General features: G+C 33.8%; 2 protein-coding genes across 31 annotated transcripts in view; one reads left to right on the forward strand and one right to left on the reverse strand.

The window, feature by feature from the left end:
- LOC141375369 (uncharacterized) overlaps window positions 1–12,589 on the forward strand; it is a 53,218-nt gene extending 40,629 nt beyond the window's left edge. For 10 of the 30 annotated variants that reach the window (XM_073908448.1, XM_073908464.1, XM_073908468.1 and 7 more), the window contains 5 exons: window positions 8,565–8,703; window positions 9,360–9,458; window positions 9,566–9,765; window positions 10,266–10,329; window positions 11,179–12,589. In XM_073908448.1, the coding sequence (XP_073764549.1) occupies window positions 8,565–8,703; window positions 9,360–9,458; window positions 9,566–9,765; window positions 10,266–10,329; window positions 11,179–11,217 (541 nt within the window). In that variant the 3' untranslated portion in view covers window positions 11,218–12,589. Of the gene's footprint in view, window positions 1–5; window positions 80–721; window positions 936–4,519; window positions 4,761–8,564; window positions 8,704–9,359; window positions 9,459–9,565; window positions 9,766–10,265; window positions 10,330–11,178 lie in introns of all 30 variants that reach the window. The other 20 variants (XM_073908441.1, XM_073908443.1, XM_073908445.1 and 17 more) reach the window with 6 other exon arrangements.
- phf23b (PHD finger protein 23b) lies at window positions 11,528–21,351 on the reverse strand. The gene is given in 6 exon segments (NM_199844.1): window positions 11,528–12,906; window positions 14,668–15,268; window positions 19,526–19,618; window positions 19,702–19,733; window positions 20,865–21,070; window positions 21,144–21,351. Coding segments are annotated over 5 exon segments (948 nt in total). The 5' UTR covers window positions 20,893–21,070; window positions 21,144–21,351; the 3' UTR covers window positions 11,528–12,712.
- Between the last annotated feature and the right edge of the window lie 173 nt (window positions 21,352–21,524).

Raw genomic sequence — 21,524 nt, forward strand, 5'->3', positions numbered from 1 at the left:
ATTAGCATGCATGCATGTTGAAGAGGGAACTGAAGACAATTAAGCACTATCCGAAGATACTCAAGTATAACACATCCAGGTTTGTTGTTGTTATAGCACCATCTTGTGGCACTTAATACTCTAGCCGCTATATTGGCTTTATTTGGCACGTTTTGTTAGTTCCTGTTTGAAACATTTATTTTCGAGGTTTTAATCCAAATACGAGGCAGGATGGATTCATGATTTTATGATTTTCATGCCAAATAGTTTCGATGTTTTGTTTGTGTAAATACTTTTATGAATATAAATACTTTTGTCAACAATTTCATGAGGGTGTATTTATTTATTTTTATGTATTGGAATGAAAGCTAAAAACAATTAAAGATGCATTTTACAGTTTACATGCTATTTGTAGAAATATCTTTTAAATGATAAAACAGACAAAACCTGCTTTCAGTATAGAAACAATGATGCTGATGATCAGTGATGATAGTGATTTAAGCTATTAATTTGGGTTTTCGCAATGATGTCATTTCGGGTTCTTTAAAGTAAAAGGTTCTTGAAAGAATCATCAAATTTTACCCCTCATGTGAAATTTTTTATCTTTTTAAGTATTCTCCCAGTAAAGATGTTCAACAGAGCAAGGCACATTTTCACAGTATTTCCTATAATATTTTCCTTCTGGATAAAATCTTTTTCTTTTAGAAATTAAAATATATTTATTCATTCATTTTCTTTTCAGCTTAGGTCGCTTTATTAATCCGGGGTCGCCACAGCGGAATGTACCGCCAACTTATTCAGCATATGTTTTAGAATGCTCCTCCAGCTACAACCCATCAGTGGGAAACATCCATACTCTCTCGTTCACTACAGACAATTTAGGTTACCCAATTCACCTGTACCGCATGTCTTTGGACTGTGAGGGAAACCGGAGCACGTAAACCCATGCGAACAGGGTAAGACCTCACAGAACTCCACACAGAAATGCCAACTGACTGACCCATACCTTCTTGCAGTGAGGTGATCTTACCACCTACTGCACCACTGTGACATCTTTAAAATATATAGTTATTACAATGTGTAAATATATTTTTAAAAATTAAATATTTTTATCCCCCTAAGCTTATGTTTCAAATGGCTACTGTTTTCCAATAATTTGTCCGAATTAACCTAAATTTCATATCAGAATCAGAAAGAGCTTTATTGCCATGTATGTTCGCACATACGAGGAATTTGTTTTCGTGACAGAGCTCACTGCATCTTTGAGGATGTGCCTTTTTGGAAATCCCTATGGGGAATTATGTTTTGTTCTCATGCTACTCAATGTTCTGCGGGTGTTTGTACACTCAAAAATTCATTTACTGGAAAACTTCCTCTTGTAGACTTTGATAATAATAGACAATAGATATGTCATATTGCTCAAATTCAGAACTTTAATTTTAATAATACATTGTTTGCAAACAACACCACTCATAAATTGATTTCAATATGCTACAGCTTTTGGTTTTGATGCAACATTCTTCTGGAAAAAGAGCTTTTATTGATCTGTTGTTATTCTTACAACTATAGGAAAAGCATATTTACCTATGGGAGAGTCACTGGGTGAAAATTGTGGTAATGGCTGATAATTTAATCTGTTTTTATGTTTATACAACATACATATTTTAGGAAAGACTGTGCCAAAAAACGTTGTAAAATCCTTTGATGGTATGAAAAAATTATATTTTGTTAAGAATTTCTTCATATATGAATAGAAGACCACCTGAATTAAATAATTGGTTTACCAATACAAAGTTATTTCGATACCGGTTATCAAAGAAATTATAAAAAAAATTTGTGTTTCACATTCTATGCTAAAAAAGCTTGACGGTGAAATGACTAAAATTTTACAGGTATTTTGTTAATATCAAAATTACAAGTAAGAAAAAAAATGCCACCTAAACTAGATAAAATATGAAGGGGAATCATATTCTAAATAGAGGTTGGATATTAAACAAGTTGTCTAATCCAGTTTATTTTAAATATATTGTTTAGTAGAGACAAGTCTAGAAAACCTCTAAACAGTATTCCCAAGGGCTGAGTGTATTGTCCTGTCCCCTTATGAAAAAGTGACTTCAGGTAGTTTTTCACTCACATAAAACATTACAAAAATTAAGGCTCATGTATGTCATGCTTAACACTAACAGTCACCATTTTTAGTACTTTTTTTTTTTTTAAGGGCTAAACCTTATCTTTTTTAAATGCATTTATCATGTTTAATTTACAAGTAGGGCTGGGCGATTTGACCTTAAATCAAAATCTGGGTTAACTGAAAATTTTTGCTCGATTGCGATTAATGGACGATTATTTTATTTATTTATTTTATGTTGTTGCCCTCATAGTTCACTGATAAGTTTTGTATGCTCATATATTACAAGTGAGAGAGTTTTGAACGTAGGGCGGATTACTTGATTTTAAAATAGCTAAGGGAAACACACACTATCTATTATCTATGATTATTTATTGAACATCAACGCTGAACAAATGAAATTAAAACACATTGCCTAAAACGTGGCTCTCTGCATCGTCGTCACTGCTAACAAACCAACCAATCACAAAGCTTGCACTACATGTTGTTGTAACGTATAAGTGAATTTTTTTGAGCGGTGTGCAGGTATGCGAAGGCTGCGCCGGACTATAACGGCAGAAGTATAATACCGTTATAAAAATATAATAAGTATAAATCATAATATAATCAGTGTAATTCAGCCTTAACAAAGTGGGGTCACATGACTGCACACAAGGTAGGGAAGTAATAAAAAAAATTGACCTAAAAAATGTGATCAATTATAGGTTCTGGATGTCCATTTCGATTACTTTTCGCTTTACTTTTAATTTACTTTTAATCGCCCAGCCCTATTTACAATTGCGAATTGAAAAAATGGAGTAAGAGTTACAGGGCTGAAAAAGTGGTTAATAGATTCAACATAGTCCTGTTTTTTTCTGCTTTACCAGTTTGAAATCTTTATGGGGTATGAGGTTGTTATGGTATTGATTGAATAAATAAATAGACAAAAGTGATGTGGTTTAATTATATTGATGTTATTGGTAGATTGTTTGTGATGTTATCTGAAAGTAGCATTATGTACGAGAGATCTTCTGATCTGTGGATACTCATTAGTATGATGACTTGATTTGGCATGCTAACAGATATATACTGTTGGAGTATACATTTGATTCTTTATTCATTATCTTTAGGGTGACAATTTTACTATCTGTAAAAAATCCTTGTGGTTAATTCTGGCTACACTGTAAAAATGCTGGGTTCCACACCACAGATTTTTGTTGGGACAACATGAAGGAAATAGAAAACCTATTCTTTTTTATAAATTTAAGTTGATTTAACAAAACGATTAAGTTGTTCTCCAAAGCCTCAAGAATTAGTGTTGTTTCAGCCTAATTAGAATAAGTTGACTGTACAAACATCATATGTCATTTTTAAGTTCTAAATGTCTCATTTATAAATGTGGCACAACAATAGTTTATTTAAGGAAACATATTTAACTTAGATATTGACTTAATTGAACCACCTTAAATCATCTTATCGGCCATAATCATTAATAACTCAATAAAAAAAATTCTGGTGTACGGTCACTTGTAGGAAGGTTTTTATGCAAAGTTTTATACACTACATGACAAACGTCTTGGCGTCTATTCAAGTTTTAGGAACAGTGGAAAAAGATTTAAAATTGTGTATGACTCCCATGACCTTAAAGGATTGCATCCATACATTTCTGCAATGACTCAAATAACCTATTAATAAAGTCATCTGGCAAAGAAAGCTTTCTTGCAGGACTTAGAGTTCATTAAGATTCTTTGGATTCATCTTCAATGCCTCCTCCTTCATCTTTCCCAAGACATGCTCAGTAATGTTCATGTCTGGTGACTGGGCTGGCCAATCCTTGCCATCCACTCTGCAGATCTCTCACATGCCCCATACTGAATGTAACCCCAAACCATGACTTTTCCTTCACCAAACTTGACAGATTTTTGTGAGAATCTTGGGTCCATGCGGGTCCCAATAGGTCTTCTACAGTATTTATGATGATTTTAGTAAAAAAAAAAAAAAAAAATCTATTTTCTGCCGCATCAATTAGAAGTCAAGTTATTATTGGTTGCTCTTACAACTGGGATCGACGACAAGACTTTTGTCAGGTAGTGTAGATCCTTACTGAACATTTCTAATGATTTTTGGCATGAAAGAAAAACCTAGAATTTTGACAGATACTATATATTTTTGGCTATTGGCAAAATTGTACCTGTGCAACTTGACCAGCCTAACCCAAAATCTTACTAATTCAAATTAACTTCAAAAGCTAAATAGAAATCTTGAATCTTGTTCTCGGTTTCAATTAACTGCACATTCAGTCTGTACATTTCAGCCTTTGTGGTTTGATGTCAGTTTTATTCATTCATTTTCTTGGTGGCTTAGTCCCATTATTAATTCGGGGTCGCCACAGCGGAATGAACCGCCAACTTATCCAGCACATTTTTTTTGCAGCGCATGCACTTCCAGCCGCAACCCATCTCTGGGAAACACACACACACACACACACACATACACTACGGACAATTTACCTTACCCAGTTCACCTGTACCGCATGTCTTTGGACTGTGGGGGAAACCGGAGCACCTGGAGGAAACCCACGCGAACGCAGGGAGAACATGCAAACTCCACATAGAAACGCCAACTGACCCAGCCGAGGCTCGAACTTGCGACCCAGCGACCTTCTTACTGTGAGGTGACAGCACTACCTACTGCGCCACTGCATCGCCCGATATCAATTTTAATGTTTGCAATTGTTTTGTCAATTCACTAGTAATATAACTACACAGTAAAAATATGTTAATGAACAGTTTTTGCGTTTATTTAAGGTTGTGAATTGCATTATAGGACCTTTCGTCATAAAAATGACTGTGTAACAAAGTGTTTTCGTAGTTTGAACCTAATGAATAAGAAATAATATATAGAGAAATAAGCCTGTAAAATAGCAGAAAATGTGCTGGTAGTTTATTACAAGGGTTTTGTACCGTAATATACAACACAAACCAGACAATATATTACTTTTAACTATTAAAAATGCCAGTAAAAGTCACTTTTTTAAACTTTTCAAGGTAAAAAGCTGTTGGAAGAAAGATCAACGCAATTCAAAAGCATAAATAAATAAGGAAAAAAAATATAAAAACATGAATCACAAAATGCAGAAAAAATGCTTTTTTTACAGCATTATTGGCTTTTACACACAATCAGTGGTCACCGTACAGAACACGCGCTTCTCACCTGCTGAACAAAGATAAAGCTGGATGCTTGCAACAACAACCATATGAATAAATTTCCATTTTAATAAATTGCAAATGTAGTATTGTAGAAATGTCGATCTGTAGATTTCAGCACCTTGAAAAAAGGTCCATATGTTGTATCACTAGAAACATGCATGAACAATCCATTCTATCTACAACAACTGTTACATACAATGATAATACGGCACTTAAAGTAAAAATTAGGCAAAACAGCGATTGATTCTGCAAATAATAAGTCAAAAATAGATATTTTTAGCTAGCACTGGACTCTTTAGGATTGGCATTGTTCTAAATTTGGGAGTTTGGATCATTGTGGGTACTTATAGGGCAGAAATGAGAAGGCGGGATTGTCGCAAACGATCACACACACTGATTTTACACTAATTAGAGTAATCAGTGGCACCGATTTGTTCTCAGTCTTTGTTGACAGACATCTGGGCGGATCGCACCGGCCCTGTTTAGTAAAGGTAGTTTATTTTCACCATGGGTCGTCTGTCAACAGCTAGTCTATGTCTGGTGGCCCCGGGTTGCCTGAAATAGCAATAATTAGGATTGGGAGGGAAAAGAGGAAAAGCGAAAACGTGTCAGACTGCTGGTAGACCATCCACAGAGGCCACTTTACATCTGTGTGTGTGTTTGTGTGTTTCCTCTGTTAATACTACGACCATCCCTACGTGGACGAGCATCCAGTGTTTTGAAACTGAAATTGAGCGAGACAAGATGATCTGAAGAGGCCACACACAGAGTCTCCAAATGACCCAATGCTTTGAAACGTGTGTGAATGTCAGCGCTTTCCAGAAAATCACTATAGTGAAACTAGAGCTTTATTAGGTGATATCATAAATTATTATTTATTATTATCATAATAAGACAACAAGGTAAAATATTTTAAATAATAAGACAATAATATAATATATAAAATAAGATAATATAATATATAAAATAATAAGACAATATAATATACAGTTGAAGTCAGAATTATTAGCCCGCCTTTAAATTATTATTTTTTTTGTAATATTTCCCAAATGATGTCTGTCAGAGCAAGGACATTTTCACAGTATGTCTGATAATATTTTTTCTTCTGGAGAAAGTCTTATTTGTTTTATTTTGGATAGAATAAAAGCAGTTTTTATTTTTTATAAAAACATTTTAAGGTCAGTATTATTAGCCCTTATAAGCTATTTTTTTTTCAATAGTCTACAGAACAAACCATCATTAGACAATAACTTGCCTAATTATTACCCTAACCTGACTAGTTAACCTAATTAACCTAGTTAAGTCTTTAAATGTCACTTTAAGCTGTAAAGAAGTGTCTTGAAATATATAGATATCTAGTCAAATATTATTTACTGTCATCATGGCAAATATAAAAGAATCAGTTATTAGAAATGAGTTATTAACTATTATTATTAGAAATGTGTTAAAAAAAAATCTACTCTCTGTTAAACAAAAATTGGGGGGAAAATAAACAGGGGGGCTAATAATTCTGACTTCAACTGTATATATTACATTGAAAGCATATAAAATGCAGGTAAATCATGAAATGTTTCAAATCAGTTTTATGGGAAAAAATATGGGTAAAATAATGCTTGATTATCTTTTGGGGTAAAAGATATATTGTAGAAATAAATGTAAAAATAAAATGCCACTCATTCTGATCAGTAATGAATAAAGTTTATAAAAGAGGAAAAAATTCATACAAAATTAATTTTGTTTTAAATGATTCAGTTAATAAAACATAGTGGTTGGAATGATAGAGCCGATTTATAAAGATATATTATTAAAATCTGCTGCACTTTTGTCTAGTGTTTTAGTGTCACTGAAGGATCCTTGCTTTAAATTTGCCAAATGATTTTATATAACCTATTGCTATACCTAATTGAATTTTGGTAAGTGTCTTCTGTAAAAGGTCAGGGTAAAAAGGTATGAGAGTTTTATCTTTAAAAAAATTACAATTCAACACTGAAAACAATTATTCATAAATGATTCACTGGATTATCTAAAATTCTTTAAGTTAAGTGGTTGTAAACAATTTATTTGGGCTGAATTTAGACACAAATTAAGTTGAACATTACTAAATTTTATTTGTTTGTTTAAATTCAACACATAATTTGTTTGCAACATCACTTTTTTAGATGAAAGCTTTTATCATTATTATTATTATTATTAATACTACTACTACTACTTGAAACTTTGCTTTTCATCTTTGCCCAACATGACATTTATATTATATTCACTGTAATAAAAAAATTGCTGGGTTCCACACATTCAATTTGTGTTGGGACAACATGAAGGACTTAAGTTAACTAATTAGTTTTAGCAATTTTAAGTGGAGTGAACATAAAACAATAAAGTTGTCCCCCAAAAAACTCAATAATTGTGTTGTTTCAACTCAGTTTCAATAAGTATAGTTTGAACAAGCAGCAAACTTCATTTTTTGAGTGTTACATATATTAAAGTTTTTCTAAAAACTTTATAATCTAATTATTAAGTGTTCATTGGTAAATAAAAAAAAAAACATTTTCATATTGTGTAATGTCCCTGAAAGTATATTCATTAGATTTACTAAATATTTTTAAGGTAAATGGTTGCAGAGAATTTATATGCAATGAAAAAAAATATTCAAAGATGATTTCTTGGATTTACTTTTTTTTTTTTTTTTTTTAAAGTTAAGTGATTGTAAACAATGTATTCGGGCTGAATTTAAACAAACAAATAAATGTAGTAATGTTAAACTTAATTTGTTTGTTTAAATTTAACAAGTTGTTTGCAATAATTTTGCAGAACATTTTTTTCCCAGTATGGGCTGAATTTAAACAAACAAACAAATAAAGTTGAACATTACTAATTTTAATTTGATTGTTTAAATTCATCCCATATTGATTGTTTGCAACCACTTACCTTAATTTTTTTTTTTTTTTTTTAAATCTGATTAATCATTTTTTTAATGTACTTTACCTAAATAAATATTTCGGATGCCATTTTTTTCAGCAAGTTTTTGCATCTGAACTCTTCATATTTAAATATTGCAAATATTACGACCATGCCAGGAACACAAAGACTTTTAATTACATAATAAGTTGCCAGTAGATATTGTTGATATTGATTGAGAACATTTTAAAAACAAGCGAAATTATTCTTTAATCATGTCCTATAATCTTTCTGGCGGGTGGGTGAAGTCATGCTGGACAAAAACACTCCCTTTATCCACCATCTCTCTGTCATCCTATATAAACCCACCCCAGCTTCAGGTCTACAAATACCCCAAAACACACATGCCCTTCACAAAGAGAACACAAGACAACACAGGCAAGAGGAGAAAGAGCAAGACTAACAACCTCTCCAAGAACCTTCAGAAGGACAAACAAACATCTCAACAACAAGGTAAATCATTTTACAAGGAAACATGCTTATAAATTTTACAGGTAACTACAAAGTTAAGCATAATTTTAAGTTGAGTTTTCTTCTAAAATGTAGTCCAGTTCTTATATACACTCAAAAAAAAATTTTTTTCTTGTTTGTCCAACAACAAATATACTGAAAGAACACAATTATTTACATTTTTGGGTGAAATTAAGTTTTTTTTTGTTTAATTAACTTAAATTTGTTAACTTAAATGATTTGTGTTGAGACAACATGAATGAATTGTGTGGAACCCTGCATGTTTTACACTGTATTACTGAATTAAAATGTTCATTGCATTTATTAAATATTTTTTAAGATGAGTGGTTGCAAACAATTTATATGGACTGAATTTAAACAAACAACGTAAGTTGAACAATACTAAATACAATTTGTTTAAATGTAGCCCATATGAATGGATTGCAACTACTTAACTTAAAACAAGTGAGACAACCCAATAAATCATTTTTACCGTGTACAACATACTGTTATTATATTTTAATATTCTACATTTTGTCTGAATAATTACTCTGAATATTTTGATGCACACTCAGAGTGCAAAAAAAAAACTCCAAGTTTAAGTTATCTCGAAGTTTAGATTAAAATCCTTTAAACCGACATCACTTTTCTACCTTCAGATGATGTGCTCCAGGTGTTTTCTGCTTATTCTGGTTGTCTACTTCCTGATGGACGAGCTTTGCGCTTTCCTCTTACCAGACAGACTGCGAGTGAAAAGGGTAAATATCAGTGTTTAATACAAAGGGTTTTAATATAGCACTGCATTAATTTAGCATATAACTTTGCAGTTATATATATTTAAATATATGCATGTAATTCCCTGCAGAGCAGTCACATGTCAGATCAGGATCTGTCATCACACATTTATGAGCTCTCAGATCTGACTGAACTGTTCCCTGGAAATGAAGGGGAAATGACTCGGGATTGGGATCCCAATCCGGCCAAGTCTCCTGCTTTCTTCTCCCCAATGGAACAAATCAACATGCAGCAAGCAAACAACAACCGGCGTAAAAACAAGGACAACAGGTAAGAATAGTTACAGTTCTTTGCTGTGTATTGAAATGAGAGATTTCAGCAAAACTTGAAATAAATTTTGAAAAAAAAAACACAGAGCATATTTTGATCTAGTTTAAAAATTTTATGGAATAAATACACATAATTACTGCACAAACTGAAAGTAATTGCACGTAACAACATTTTCTTTGTCTTTAAAGTGAAATTACTAAACATAAACATAGCAGGGTGAGAGAAATGCTCATTTAATTGGTCAATTTCAGATGCAATTAGAGGGTTTGTTAAATCTATTTATTTACAGTATTTATTATAATTTATTTGTTGTATTAAAAAAAATAGTGTCTTTATTTTAGGGTTTTATTTTAAGGTTCCCTGAAATGTCCATAAGATTAATGAGTAATGCATTTGCGTATATAAAAAAAATATTTATATTGAACTCTTCATTTTTTATAGATAGCAGCTCATCTATGTTTTCAAATTTACCTTTAAATCCTACATTTTTACGCCAACAGGAGAAGGATCACGGTTCCTCTGGACCGCATTGGCAGCTCTCACTTATCTACTCGAAGCAGAAAGGTATTTTTCTGACAGAGAAAATCTTGTGTTTATTGGTCGTCCTGTGAAATTATAATTCTTTTTCAAACAAGTGCTGTTTGAGTGCAAGGAGTAAAATGAAGTTCAGTATTTCCTATTCTATTTTTTCTACTAGAGAAGGCCTTTATTCCTCTTAGTATTTCTTGTTGTCCTATTATTTTATATATTACCTTATTGTTTTATATATCATCTTATTGTCTTATATATTTTTGTTTTATTATTTAATATATTATATTATCGTTATATTATTTCCTATATATTATCTTATTATTTTATATATATTATTGTTTTATTTTATGCATTATTTTAGATATTATCTTATTTTATATATTATATTGTCTTATTTAATATATTATTATTTTATTTATTATAGTCTTATTTTATATATTATATTATCTTATGGTCTTATTATTTTATATATTACCTTATGGTCTTATTATTTTATATATTATCTTACGGTCTTATTATTTTATATATTATCTTATATCTTAGTATTTCTCCTAGTATGTTTTGGCTACAGAACCAGTTATTCAATAACGTGCCTAGTTAACCCTTAAAAATATATATAGTATAAAATACACACATTATGCTGAATTCTAGTATCTTGCAAAATAACTAGTGAAATATTATATAGACAACATGAGTGACAAAAATAAAACATAATAAAATCATTAAAACTATGTTATTAAAAAGTGTTGAAAAAAAATCCACTTGTGAAATATTGCAAAAGGAATTACAATTTCACTTATAATTTCATCTTGAACAGCATATTAAAACTCAGATTATTAAATATAATACTGAATATTAAAAATGTACTTTTTTTCTCCTTAGGAGGAGCCTGAAGACTTTAAGGAGTACGACGCAAAGTGATCAAGCTGAAATATTGCATACTGTTAAAAAGGACTGTTTTATGTTGTGTAGCTTTGGTCCCTTTTCACTCGATTTTCTTTTTTTATTCTTAAGTCATTGCATCTCAGGTTTATGAACTGTGACTTATTTATTTGTATTTATGTTTTGCAAATATTCGCTTCTCGGCTCCCTGTAGCGGGGTGCGAACTGACAGACACTACTGGTGTTGCTGCAAAAAATAAATAAAACGTACATGAATCAACTAATCTATTTCTTTTAGCTCATTTTAACTCACAACAGCCAAAATATAAGGAAAATGAGACACTCAAAGCCCAATAAAGAAAAGATTTATTTCTCCAGGTAGTTCAAGAAAACAATATCAGATGCAAAAAAATATACCATTTGCTTTGCTCTTCTCTTCACTTTCACATATGTACACTTCTCAAAATCTGTGATATTTACAGAGTGAAACACGAAACAAGAGAGATCAGGGGATTTCCGTTCCCCCTTGCTTCACAAATAAACCACAAAGATAAAGAAAAATCCAAAACAATAGTCTCCAAACTAATTCAAACGAAAGAGCTTGTAGCGTAAATGAATAAATCACCAGTTCTCAGAGCTTCAAACACGTCTTGAAAAGCAATAATCACCACCATTCCATTCCAGGAGTTTAACCTTCGCTTATTCAATTGAAATCTTCCAAATAAACAGTTATAGCTAAACAAATTTAAATAAAACGCTATGTTGTGCAAGTAATTAACAGTTTTGATAGCTTTTTCGACAAAGTACATGGGTTAACATACTGTACATCACCAGTAGAATTAGAAGAAATTAATGTTTGCTAATGATTGCAACAGAAACGATTCCCTGCTTAGGTCACTCTTTATATTTGATCATCTAATATACGTTAACTGCCTCCTCCAGCCCTGGGGGCGATTGACAAATTTGATATAAGAGGAAATGGCATTTAGATTAACACACAACCTCTATTAGTCTATAAAATATTGCATTTATCTCAATGAAAAAAAACGATCATCTAGACAGTTTGCTAAGATGCATTTCCAATAACACAATCTCTCATAGCAGCTCTTTGGCGAAATCAGGACATTGTGTGTACTTTCTAATAAACAGATATTTCCTTTTCTCTTTTGAATAACCAACATAACCGATATAGCATTCATCTTTGCCCTCATTAACCTTTATTAAAGGAAAATAGCGCCACAAATATGCAAGCTAAATATTTAAAACAAATTTGAGCCAAACTGCATTCGCCCTGCTCCTTGTCAATTACCAAAATAAAGGTATAAGAGAATCACTTTACATGTTATTTCTCAGTGAATTCTATCTATAAATGGAGAGCTTTGACTAGGGGTCGACTAGTCTGCAAAACTAAAACAGAAAAGGACAAAAAAATAAAAATAAAGGATTGTTGTTTAAAAAGGAAAAAAAAAAGTGTCCGATGGGAAAACTGGAGAACTGGGAACATTCAGATCTTTGAGGGATTGAAGACCCTCGCCTATGAGTCTTTTTTATGACTTGAGCGTCGTGAGTCTCTGCATTTGTGGCAATTAAATATGTCGGGCACATTCGACTTTTTGATTTTGGCGCAAGAGAGGTGCACCCAAACGTTGCACTGACTACATTCAATCATGGGCCGTCCTGCAAAAGGTTTACCGCAATAACAGGTGATCAAGTCCCACGAATCGTCCCCTGTAAAAAAAAGAAAAAGCCAATCAAATTAAAAATATATCATTCTTTTTAATTTAAAAAGTAATAGGTTAATTTGGGATTTTAAATGATCATATGGGGGTTTAAAATAGTTAATGAAATAAAATAATATTAATAACAAGAAACTAGAAAATCTATTTTTGTATTTCTAAGGGTCTGGAAACATTTACAATACCAAAAAATTATTAATATTACTAAAATACATCATGTAATGGGGTTTGTGAGATATTAAATTATATGCGGACCTGAACAATTACTCAAATGATTTGTTAATTTTAGCTTTTATTCAATTATTAAATTTCTTACACTATAATAAAAAGGTTTCTAAAAACATTACGCATTTACATGTAGTGCTTAAATTACATTCATGTTTACATTGAACACTTTTTGCTTACAGTAAAATGATATAAGCATCTTTCTTAATAAAGTAAAAAATTAAATAAACTAATATTAAATTGGACTTTGTAAAGAGAACTCAATCAAGCAAAAGTACATAATTATTTGTCAAGATAATAATAATGATCTAGGGATTTGGAACATTAGTTAAATGTATTTTTAAAGTAATAACTAAATTGTGTTTCATTTAAAAATAAAAGTTTGATTCTAAATAAAATGCTCTTTATTAAAATTATAATTAGGACTGCACAATATATCACTTGAGCATTAATATTGCAATGTGGGCATCTCCAATTGTCTCATCACATGATCACATTTTATTTATTAAAGATGAAAAGATAAAAATATTGTTAAATATTATTATTTTTAATAAATACCTTTGACTCTTCAGAAAACCATAAAACAGTTTATTTAAATGTAATCTTTGCTCTGTAGTGTGTGTATATATATATATATATATATATATATATATATATATATATATATATATATATATATATATATATATATATATATATGGGGAATGATCGATCAGGTTTTTTGCAGCCGATACAGAGTACAGATTCCTTGTCATTGTGATCGATCGATTCTGATGCTTCAAGCTTTAAAATGCATTAAGCACATTTTCCCTCCAAGTTGACTTAAGTGGACTTTTCTCTTTACCTAAGAGAATAAATGCATTTATGCTGCAAATAATCCCTTAAACACGTCTTATATAACCATTTAGTGCGTACATGTCAAGTTAAGAATCAGCTTTACAGAAAACAGTAGATAAAACTTATTAAAAAATGGTAAGAAATAATTTAGAAACATTGGAAATTATGGAAAAATACAGCATGTCTCAATCAGGAAAAAGTTTAGAGGGCATATTTAATGCATAAGAAGGTAAAATACACATCTATAAATCCATTACCACTTTAGTAAAAGAAAATAGGCCTATAAACTACTGCTTGACGCCCATCTTGCTTTGCTTGTAAACTCATAAACAAGTATTTGTGATCTGTTTATGAGACCGGCCAGATCGATCGAGTCCTGAGTCATGTAATTATCTGCCTATATATAAGCTATATATATATATATATATGCTTGTAATTTATGCAGACGCACTGCATAGAAAAAGAATTGATCATCAACCTATAATTGCAGATTCACTAAATATTGCAATGCCTGATTTTTTCAATATCATGCAGCCCCAATTAAAATAAATAAAAATATAACAATTTCTTACATATACATAATCCCTTTAACAATGTAATCCTTTAATTTGAATTTATTCATGTTTATTGTTATTTGAGTCTCTAAGCTTTCTATAATCTCTTCAAGCTTTATCCACAAAAAGCCACTCACCTGACTCTACCATGATATCTTCATCCGCTATCCAGGTCTCTCCTTCACTGGAGCTCATGTCTGCCTCTCTGATGGCCTCTTCCTCATCCTCCTCATTCTTCTCCTCCTTCACCTGCACCTGTAGTCTGTGCTCGGAACGCTCCTCTCTGTGACCCAAACCGTTCTCAGAGTCTGACTCGCTGTGGGCCGAGCTCTTAAGCTTCTTATAGGCTTTGGACTGTTTGGAGTTTTTACTGTGCTTGATTCTGGCACGCTTCTCGCCGCCGCTGCTACTGCTGTCACCTGCACCCGAACCCAGAGAAAGGCGCTTCAGCTTCTTGTCCTTTTTGCGCTCGGCTTTGCTGGCCGCCTGGCTCTCGTAAAAAGAGTCTTTCAAGCACATATTGTCTTCTAAAGCGCCATCAGGTGACAGTCGCCTCATGCTCTTGCTGCTCTTATTGGCGCGGGCCTTGTGGACGAAGGTGTGGATGGTGTGCAGGTCCGACGTGCCGTGATTCCAGCTGGGAGACATGTTTGAACTTGCTCCACCTAAAACACTGCCTTCACCTGAAGCACCAGAGCCATTCGGAGAACTGGAGGATGCTGGAGACCATGGACCTTCCTGTGGACAGAGATAGAGAAGCATGGTTATGATGACAAAAGAAAAAACATTTTCACATCTACAGTTGGAGGAAAGTGTACAAAGGCACCACAGGTTAAGGCTGATTTATACTTCTGCCTTATGCGTATGCTCCGGCACAGCTTTCGTGTGGTCGCATAGCATTAGCTGACGCTGATGTACACCACACCTCTCGAAAAATGTTGCACGATGGTAGCACAAGCTCTGTGATTGGTCAGCTTGATAGCTGTGACGAGCATTGGCAGTGCTTAGAGCCGCTAGCCCGATAGAGCAAGTGTTTACAACTAACGAGTCCCGTGAAGTAGCTCCAGATGATAACTTTTGTGTTTTATTTACATTAAGATTTAAGTCCCCGCCTCTGAATGAGTGAGTTTGAGCTACTTGTACATTAAGGTAGCGTTCAGAAAAAACAAAACACTCGCAAAGAAACTCTATACAGAGGGACATAAAAACCCATTGCCAGCTAGCATTTCGCAAGTGTTATTGCAGAGGAACACAATCAGCATGCAGAAGTATAAATGCACAGCTACACTCAAGGCAGGTGCCGTGGATCATGGCGATCACTCAACGCAGAAGTATAAACCAGCCTTTAAACCACCAGTGTCCAGTCTTGGTTCTGGAGTTAGTTAAAGCCCTTATGAGACCTTAGGTTTAATAGCAGATTTCAGTCTTAAAAATGAAATTAGCAGCATAATGTGCAAAAATGGGCTAAATTTCAGATAAATACAGTGGCCCCTCTGCATAACAGTTCACATTTTGCTTTCTTACAGATTCTTTTAGTGCAATTTGACATGTTTTTTTTTTACAGTGCATTGTGTTCTGCGTCCTGATTGGCTGTAGACCATTGTCAATCAGTCCTCTTCATGCTGTGTCTCCTGCGCATTACAGAATATGTTCAGCCTGCCAAATTGGCATAAATCTTTGATCGCTAGCGTTGTGACTGAAGTGCTGTACTGTATTTTTGCAAGTTTTCTCCCTAACAAAGCCCATAATGTCGACGAAACATTCTGCCCCATCAAAGGCACCTTTGTGAGCACCCAAAAGGCAGAGGAAGATGCTAACATCGCACAAAAAATTAACACTGCATGTTTTGGATGTCTCCTTTGACACACCAATTACAGGTCTTTCATTCTCTGCAAATGAACTGATGATCTGAATCAGGTGTGTTTGGTTAAGGCAGGCATTTCCAAACTTGGTCCTGGAGGGCCGGTGTCCTGCAAAGTTTTATTCCAACCCCAATCAGACACACCTGGGCTAGCTAATCAAGCTCTGACTAGGTTTTCTAGAAACATCTTTGCAGCTGTGTTGAGGCAAGTTGGAGCTAAAATCTGCAGGACACTGGCCCTCCAGGACCGATTTGGGACACCCCTGGGTTAGGGAGACATGGAAAATGTGCAAAGCTGGTGGTCCTCCATGAACGTGGTTGAGAAACTCTGTGCTAAAAGAAGATAGAAGTTACAAGAGTAAGAGAAAAGTGTGAAAATGTTAATGCCTGTTTGAGAAAAAGTGTATAAAGCATGTAGTGAGGAGTTTTACAGCCTTAAAATATTTATAATAATTGTAAAAAAATAAAGCAGACTACTTTGCGGATTTCACCTATTGCAAGCTATTTTTATACTGTAGCTCCCATAATTAAGAAGGGACCCCTGTAAATCTAAATATTTTAAAACTCTACAATGGATCAAATGGCTTGGTTTTGATAACTACAGGCATAGTCAAGCACATGTGAAGCTTGTGTTTTTTTTTTCAGCATCTGTGTTCTTATTGACTCTTTTTACATTACTGTGTTTCTAAGCAAAAGTCATCCGTTTTAATAAACTTAAAGTGCAGTGAATGGGAGAGCACCACAAAAAACTTTACAATCCAAACTGCTCTAAAAACAAACAAAATGTTGCATTGTTTTCACTCTTTCATAAGCCTGAATAGTCTGCTTAGTTTATGGCATGTCAGCAACAAAGGCTATTTAAATGGCAAAAACAATTCATTAATAAATAAACAATTAAAACTCAAAAACAAATTAATTAAATATGATTTTAATGTTAATGCATGATAAAATTCTACAGTTTTTTTCTTGTGACACTTTTGACGATCTTAATGAGTGCGGTAAAATGCGGTTACAACAAAAAAAGCTACAAAACATAGTGTGACTTCGGATGGTCAGGTTTGCAATCTACTTTTTCCTACAAGTCCTAATACGTAGTCCTGTTCTGTGCACTAGGACACCACTTTGTCTCATGTAGTGACAGCACACTCGCAGTTGTAAAGTTACAACTGCACGCAATAAGTGCACAGATGCAAATGTTTTAAAGCTACTTTTCTCCCCATGCAGTTGTAACTTTATGACTGTCAGTGTGATTGTGCATGCATTTATAAATGTCCATTTATAGTAGCAGATTGCAATAAAGAAAGACAAGTGACAAGTGTAAGATATTGCATTCCCATTCCAGTGCCCCACTATTTACTTTTGAGTGCCCCTCTGCATTTCACTTTTTTTTGGTATCCACTGTTATTCTGAATTATTATTTTAGACTGGAACTGTTTGAATTGTTATCACAACCTTGCTGCATCAATAGTTCTTATAAACTACAGAGTAGAGTAATTTTTATAGTAGTGTTATAATTTTTTGCATTTGTTTTTTTTTTTGGTAGTTCCATCAACATTCAATCAACACAACATATTATGTGTTGGGGAGGGGGGGTATTTTCATTTTTTGCTGTTGTGGTTTATTGCACTTTTTAACTATTTTGCTAATTATTATACATTTGTTATAAGGATAACCTTCAAATTGGGAGAGTAAGGATTGCATTGGCCTTTGAAAATACTCAAAGGAATGACAACACAGCATGTAAAATGACTAAGACATACTCTGGCGGATTTGTTTACAGCAGGTCTTAGAGGGTTAGATTAATTTAAGGAAGACAGTAACACTTATTTTATATAGTTTCTAAATTTTAAATTAGATCAATTAAATAGTATTTATTTTGCGATCAAATTAGCAACCTTTTAGATTAATTGCAGAAAAATATTTAGCTAAAATGTCTAATGTAGTTGCAACTTCCTTGCAAAAAAAACAAGCGAAAAACATCCTGCTAGTAAACTAAAACGAGTAATGAGAAAAGTGTTCCCGTTGTGTTTACATTGAAATCAGCAGCAGGACATGTCTACACAAACACAGATATTTTATAAACAGTTCTCAGTTCTTCTTATTAAACAATATAATATGATATAATAAAATAAAATGTAATAAATAAACATTAAGACTCATAAACACACTATGATGCATTGCCAAGACCATGCCAAAACAATAGGTGGCGATATAACACTAAGCCTACAAAAGGATAAATCAGTGCACAATCTGATGTCAACCAAATGAGAAAACAGTGTGCACGTTGAGGTCATGAGACAAAACTCCAGTTTCATTTGGACACGACAACACTGTAGAACCATAGTTTCTGAAACTCTTCACCCTGGCTGGAGTTTCCATAACATTTTGTTTGTCACTCGATACTACATTTGCGTGAGAATGACTGGTCAAACTGCGTAGAAAAAGCAGTAGTTTAAAATATCCAAGTTTGTGTGGACAGAGCGTAAGCCTGGCAGCAGTTATTGCTTGGATTTGGAGCTTTTTTGTGCTTCCTTGTCCTCACAAAATAAAATGCATTAGATATGTATACGTATAGTTAAATTGCCACTCTGATATGTTAGTTGTGTACAGGTTTAGAATGGCTCTTCTGTCCAGTGTTGTTTTCATATTCTTGATTATTTATGTTGCACTGTGGTCCTGCAAGACACTACATTTTATTTCTCTGTATGTCCACACCTGAAGTGAAATGACAGTTAAGCTTAAATTGATTTGCATAAGAAATGTAAGAGCAATGTAAAGTTACCAAAAAAACTGTGCAGGTCTAGTGTTTATCTGTGAGCACAAGTAAATGACACAGAAAAAACTTTTTTTTTTTTAAAAACACAAAAAAATGTGTTTATTGTTGATTTATTAATTTTGTAGGAGAGTTCAGCAGGATTTTTAATTACAGATTTACATGTACTCAGCAATTAGCCAATTTCCAGCTTAAGTTATTGTTATCAGAAAAATATAGTACCATTTGGGCTCTACTTAGACATTAATACAAGCTCCATGCCCTGAAATAGGTGCCAAAAGATGCAGTCTCAGGTAAAATAAACATTGCAAGCAGTTAAAAAAAAAAATAATAATCACACCTAAACTTGCTCCATTCTTACCTCCTTTTGAGATGGGATGTAATTGGCATAGGCAAGAACAAAACTGCAAAACTTGTTGAAGTCCTCCACTGTCCTCTTTCTTCTCTCTGATGGCTGGACATGAACATCACATATTAGTATTTTGGACAAGCACTGCCATCTGTAGGAGGAACATCTAATTTCCTTGTTTGACTTACCAGAGTCTCTGCTTTGCACTTCAGTAATGAATCTATGCAATGAAAAAGATAAGCAAAGAATACAGTTAATTCGTTGCTAAACAACTACTTTAACCAAAAACACACCTGGAGACAGTTCGTGCAGCTTTTGTTGTACAAACCTAGTAAATGCGAGTTTCGGCGGCAAGCTAATTCGCTAACGTAACTTTGCTGTTCCTCGCGACACCCTGTTGATTGAGGCGTAAAATTCTAGTGCGCAGGACACCATTTTACATCCCAACAACCACACGGTTTGAGAGACTTTAGTTGTGGGGAAAACTAAACAAATTTAGAAGCAAAAACACTAAGCTAAAGCTGTGGTGAATGCGAGAGGACGCAGCAGCATGTGACTTAAGCCCTATTCACGGCGTCGAAGCACCACAAGACAACTTGGCTGGATTAGGAAGTCTTCTAAAGCAGATATAGCCGATTTAATATTTTAAAAACGACTAAATCAATGCAATTAACATTAGCGACACCGACGACAAGACATTAACCGCGGCAAAACAAAAGAGTTACAGTCAGGCGGCGAAATGCTACTATGCTAAGCAGCGACCTGTATTTGAAGACAGCATTATGTCTTTAATGGCATTGTAAATGTCATTGGAACATTCTAATCGTGTATTAATACGACTATGAAACTGGCACTCGATTAAAACGATCATTAGTGCAACTAACTGAAAATAGAGCTGGTTTACTTAGCAAAGAGAAAATGCGCAACGCTGCGTAACTGCGGTTTTGTAAACGTGCCCATTAAATCATTTGAACAGAAAGCAGAGGTTGGATATCAGGGGGGATTTTCTTTATCATTTATGAGTTACAGCTTAACGAAAGGTTAAAAACAACTTGGGTAATTTATCTCCATTGGACAAGATAGCAACTCGGCTAATCCTTTTACGAAGCAGCTCGTCAGTGCAGAAAAACCTTCATCACCACTAACAAACATCACAAAGCGATTGAAATTGAATTGGGTTTATCAGAAAAATCAGCCTGCTAAAGTAAGAAGTATGCAAAGTTACTGCAGCGTAAAGCTTCTAACGTTAAGTTAACAGGCTAGCTGACTCTGCTAAAACTGGACGTGATGGGTGTTGCCTACCTTAACAGTGTTAAAGTTTGAATATTTAAAAATCTATGAGTTGCCTTACCTTGGTGCTCGGACATTATTTCAAGCATTGTCGCCTTAAACTCGATCCTCTTCAGTTGGATGACACCGAGCAGCGTCAATCTCTTCGCCCGGCTTGGGCGCAGCAAGCCCCGGCTGTCCAGCTACAGTCTATTAGCTGGGCATCGGAGTCACTTAAACGACGATTTTACAAACAGATCCGATGGAATATCGCTGTATCTCGAGTCCCTGGAAAGATCAATTAACTTAATTTTGGCCAGCAAGCAGTGTTGCAAAATAATCCAGCTGGCAGTTCAATTACCTAACGGACCACCAAGCAAAAAAGAACCAACGATAAAACCAGGGATCCAACATGATTTTGCAGCGAATGATGGTAATGTAGACTCTATGTTGGCGTTGTTATCCTTTTTCGACGAAAGTGGTGAAAACACCAAAGTAATTACGTCTGCGTGTCGCCTCCGGCGCGCCTCACTAAAGTCGACGATGTCAACTGACTCCAGAAACCCCTTGCGGTGAAATTGCCGCTGCGATGTAAAAATTTGCTTTCCAATAGTCAATGGGACATGTAGTTCAAACAATGACTTTAACTGCTGAATACATCGACAAGCAAACTTCAATAACCATGATTCATTGCGCCAGTCGTAGGTCTGTTGTGCTCACGGGAAGTTGAGTTTATCTGTTC

Source organism: Danio rerio, chromosome 7 (assembly GCF_049306965.1).
Source record: "Danio rerio strain Tuebingen ecotype United States chromosome 7, GRCz12tu, whole genome shotgun sequence".
In the NCBI taxonomy this organism is placed as follows: Eukaryota; Metazoa; Chordata; class Actinopteri; order Cypriniformes; family Danionidae; genus Danio; species Danio rerio.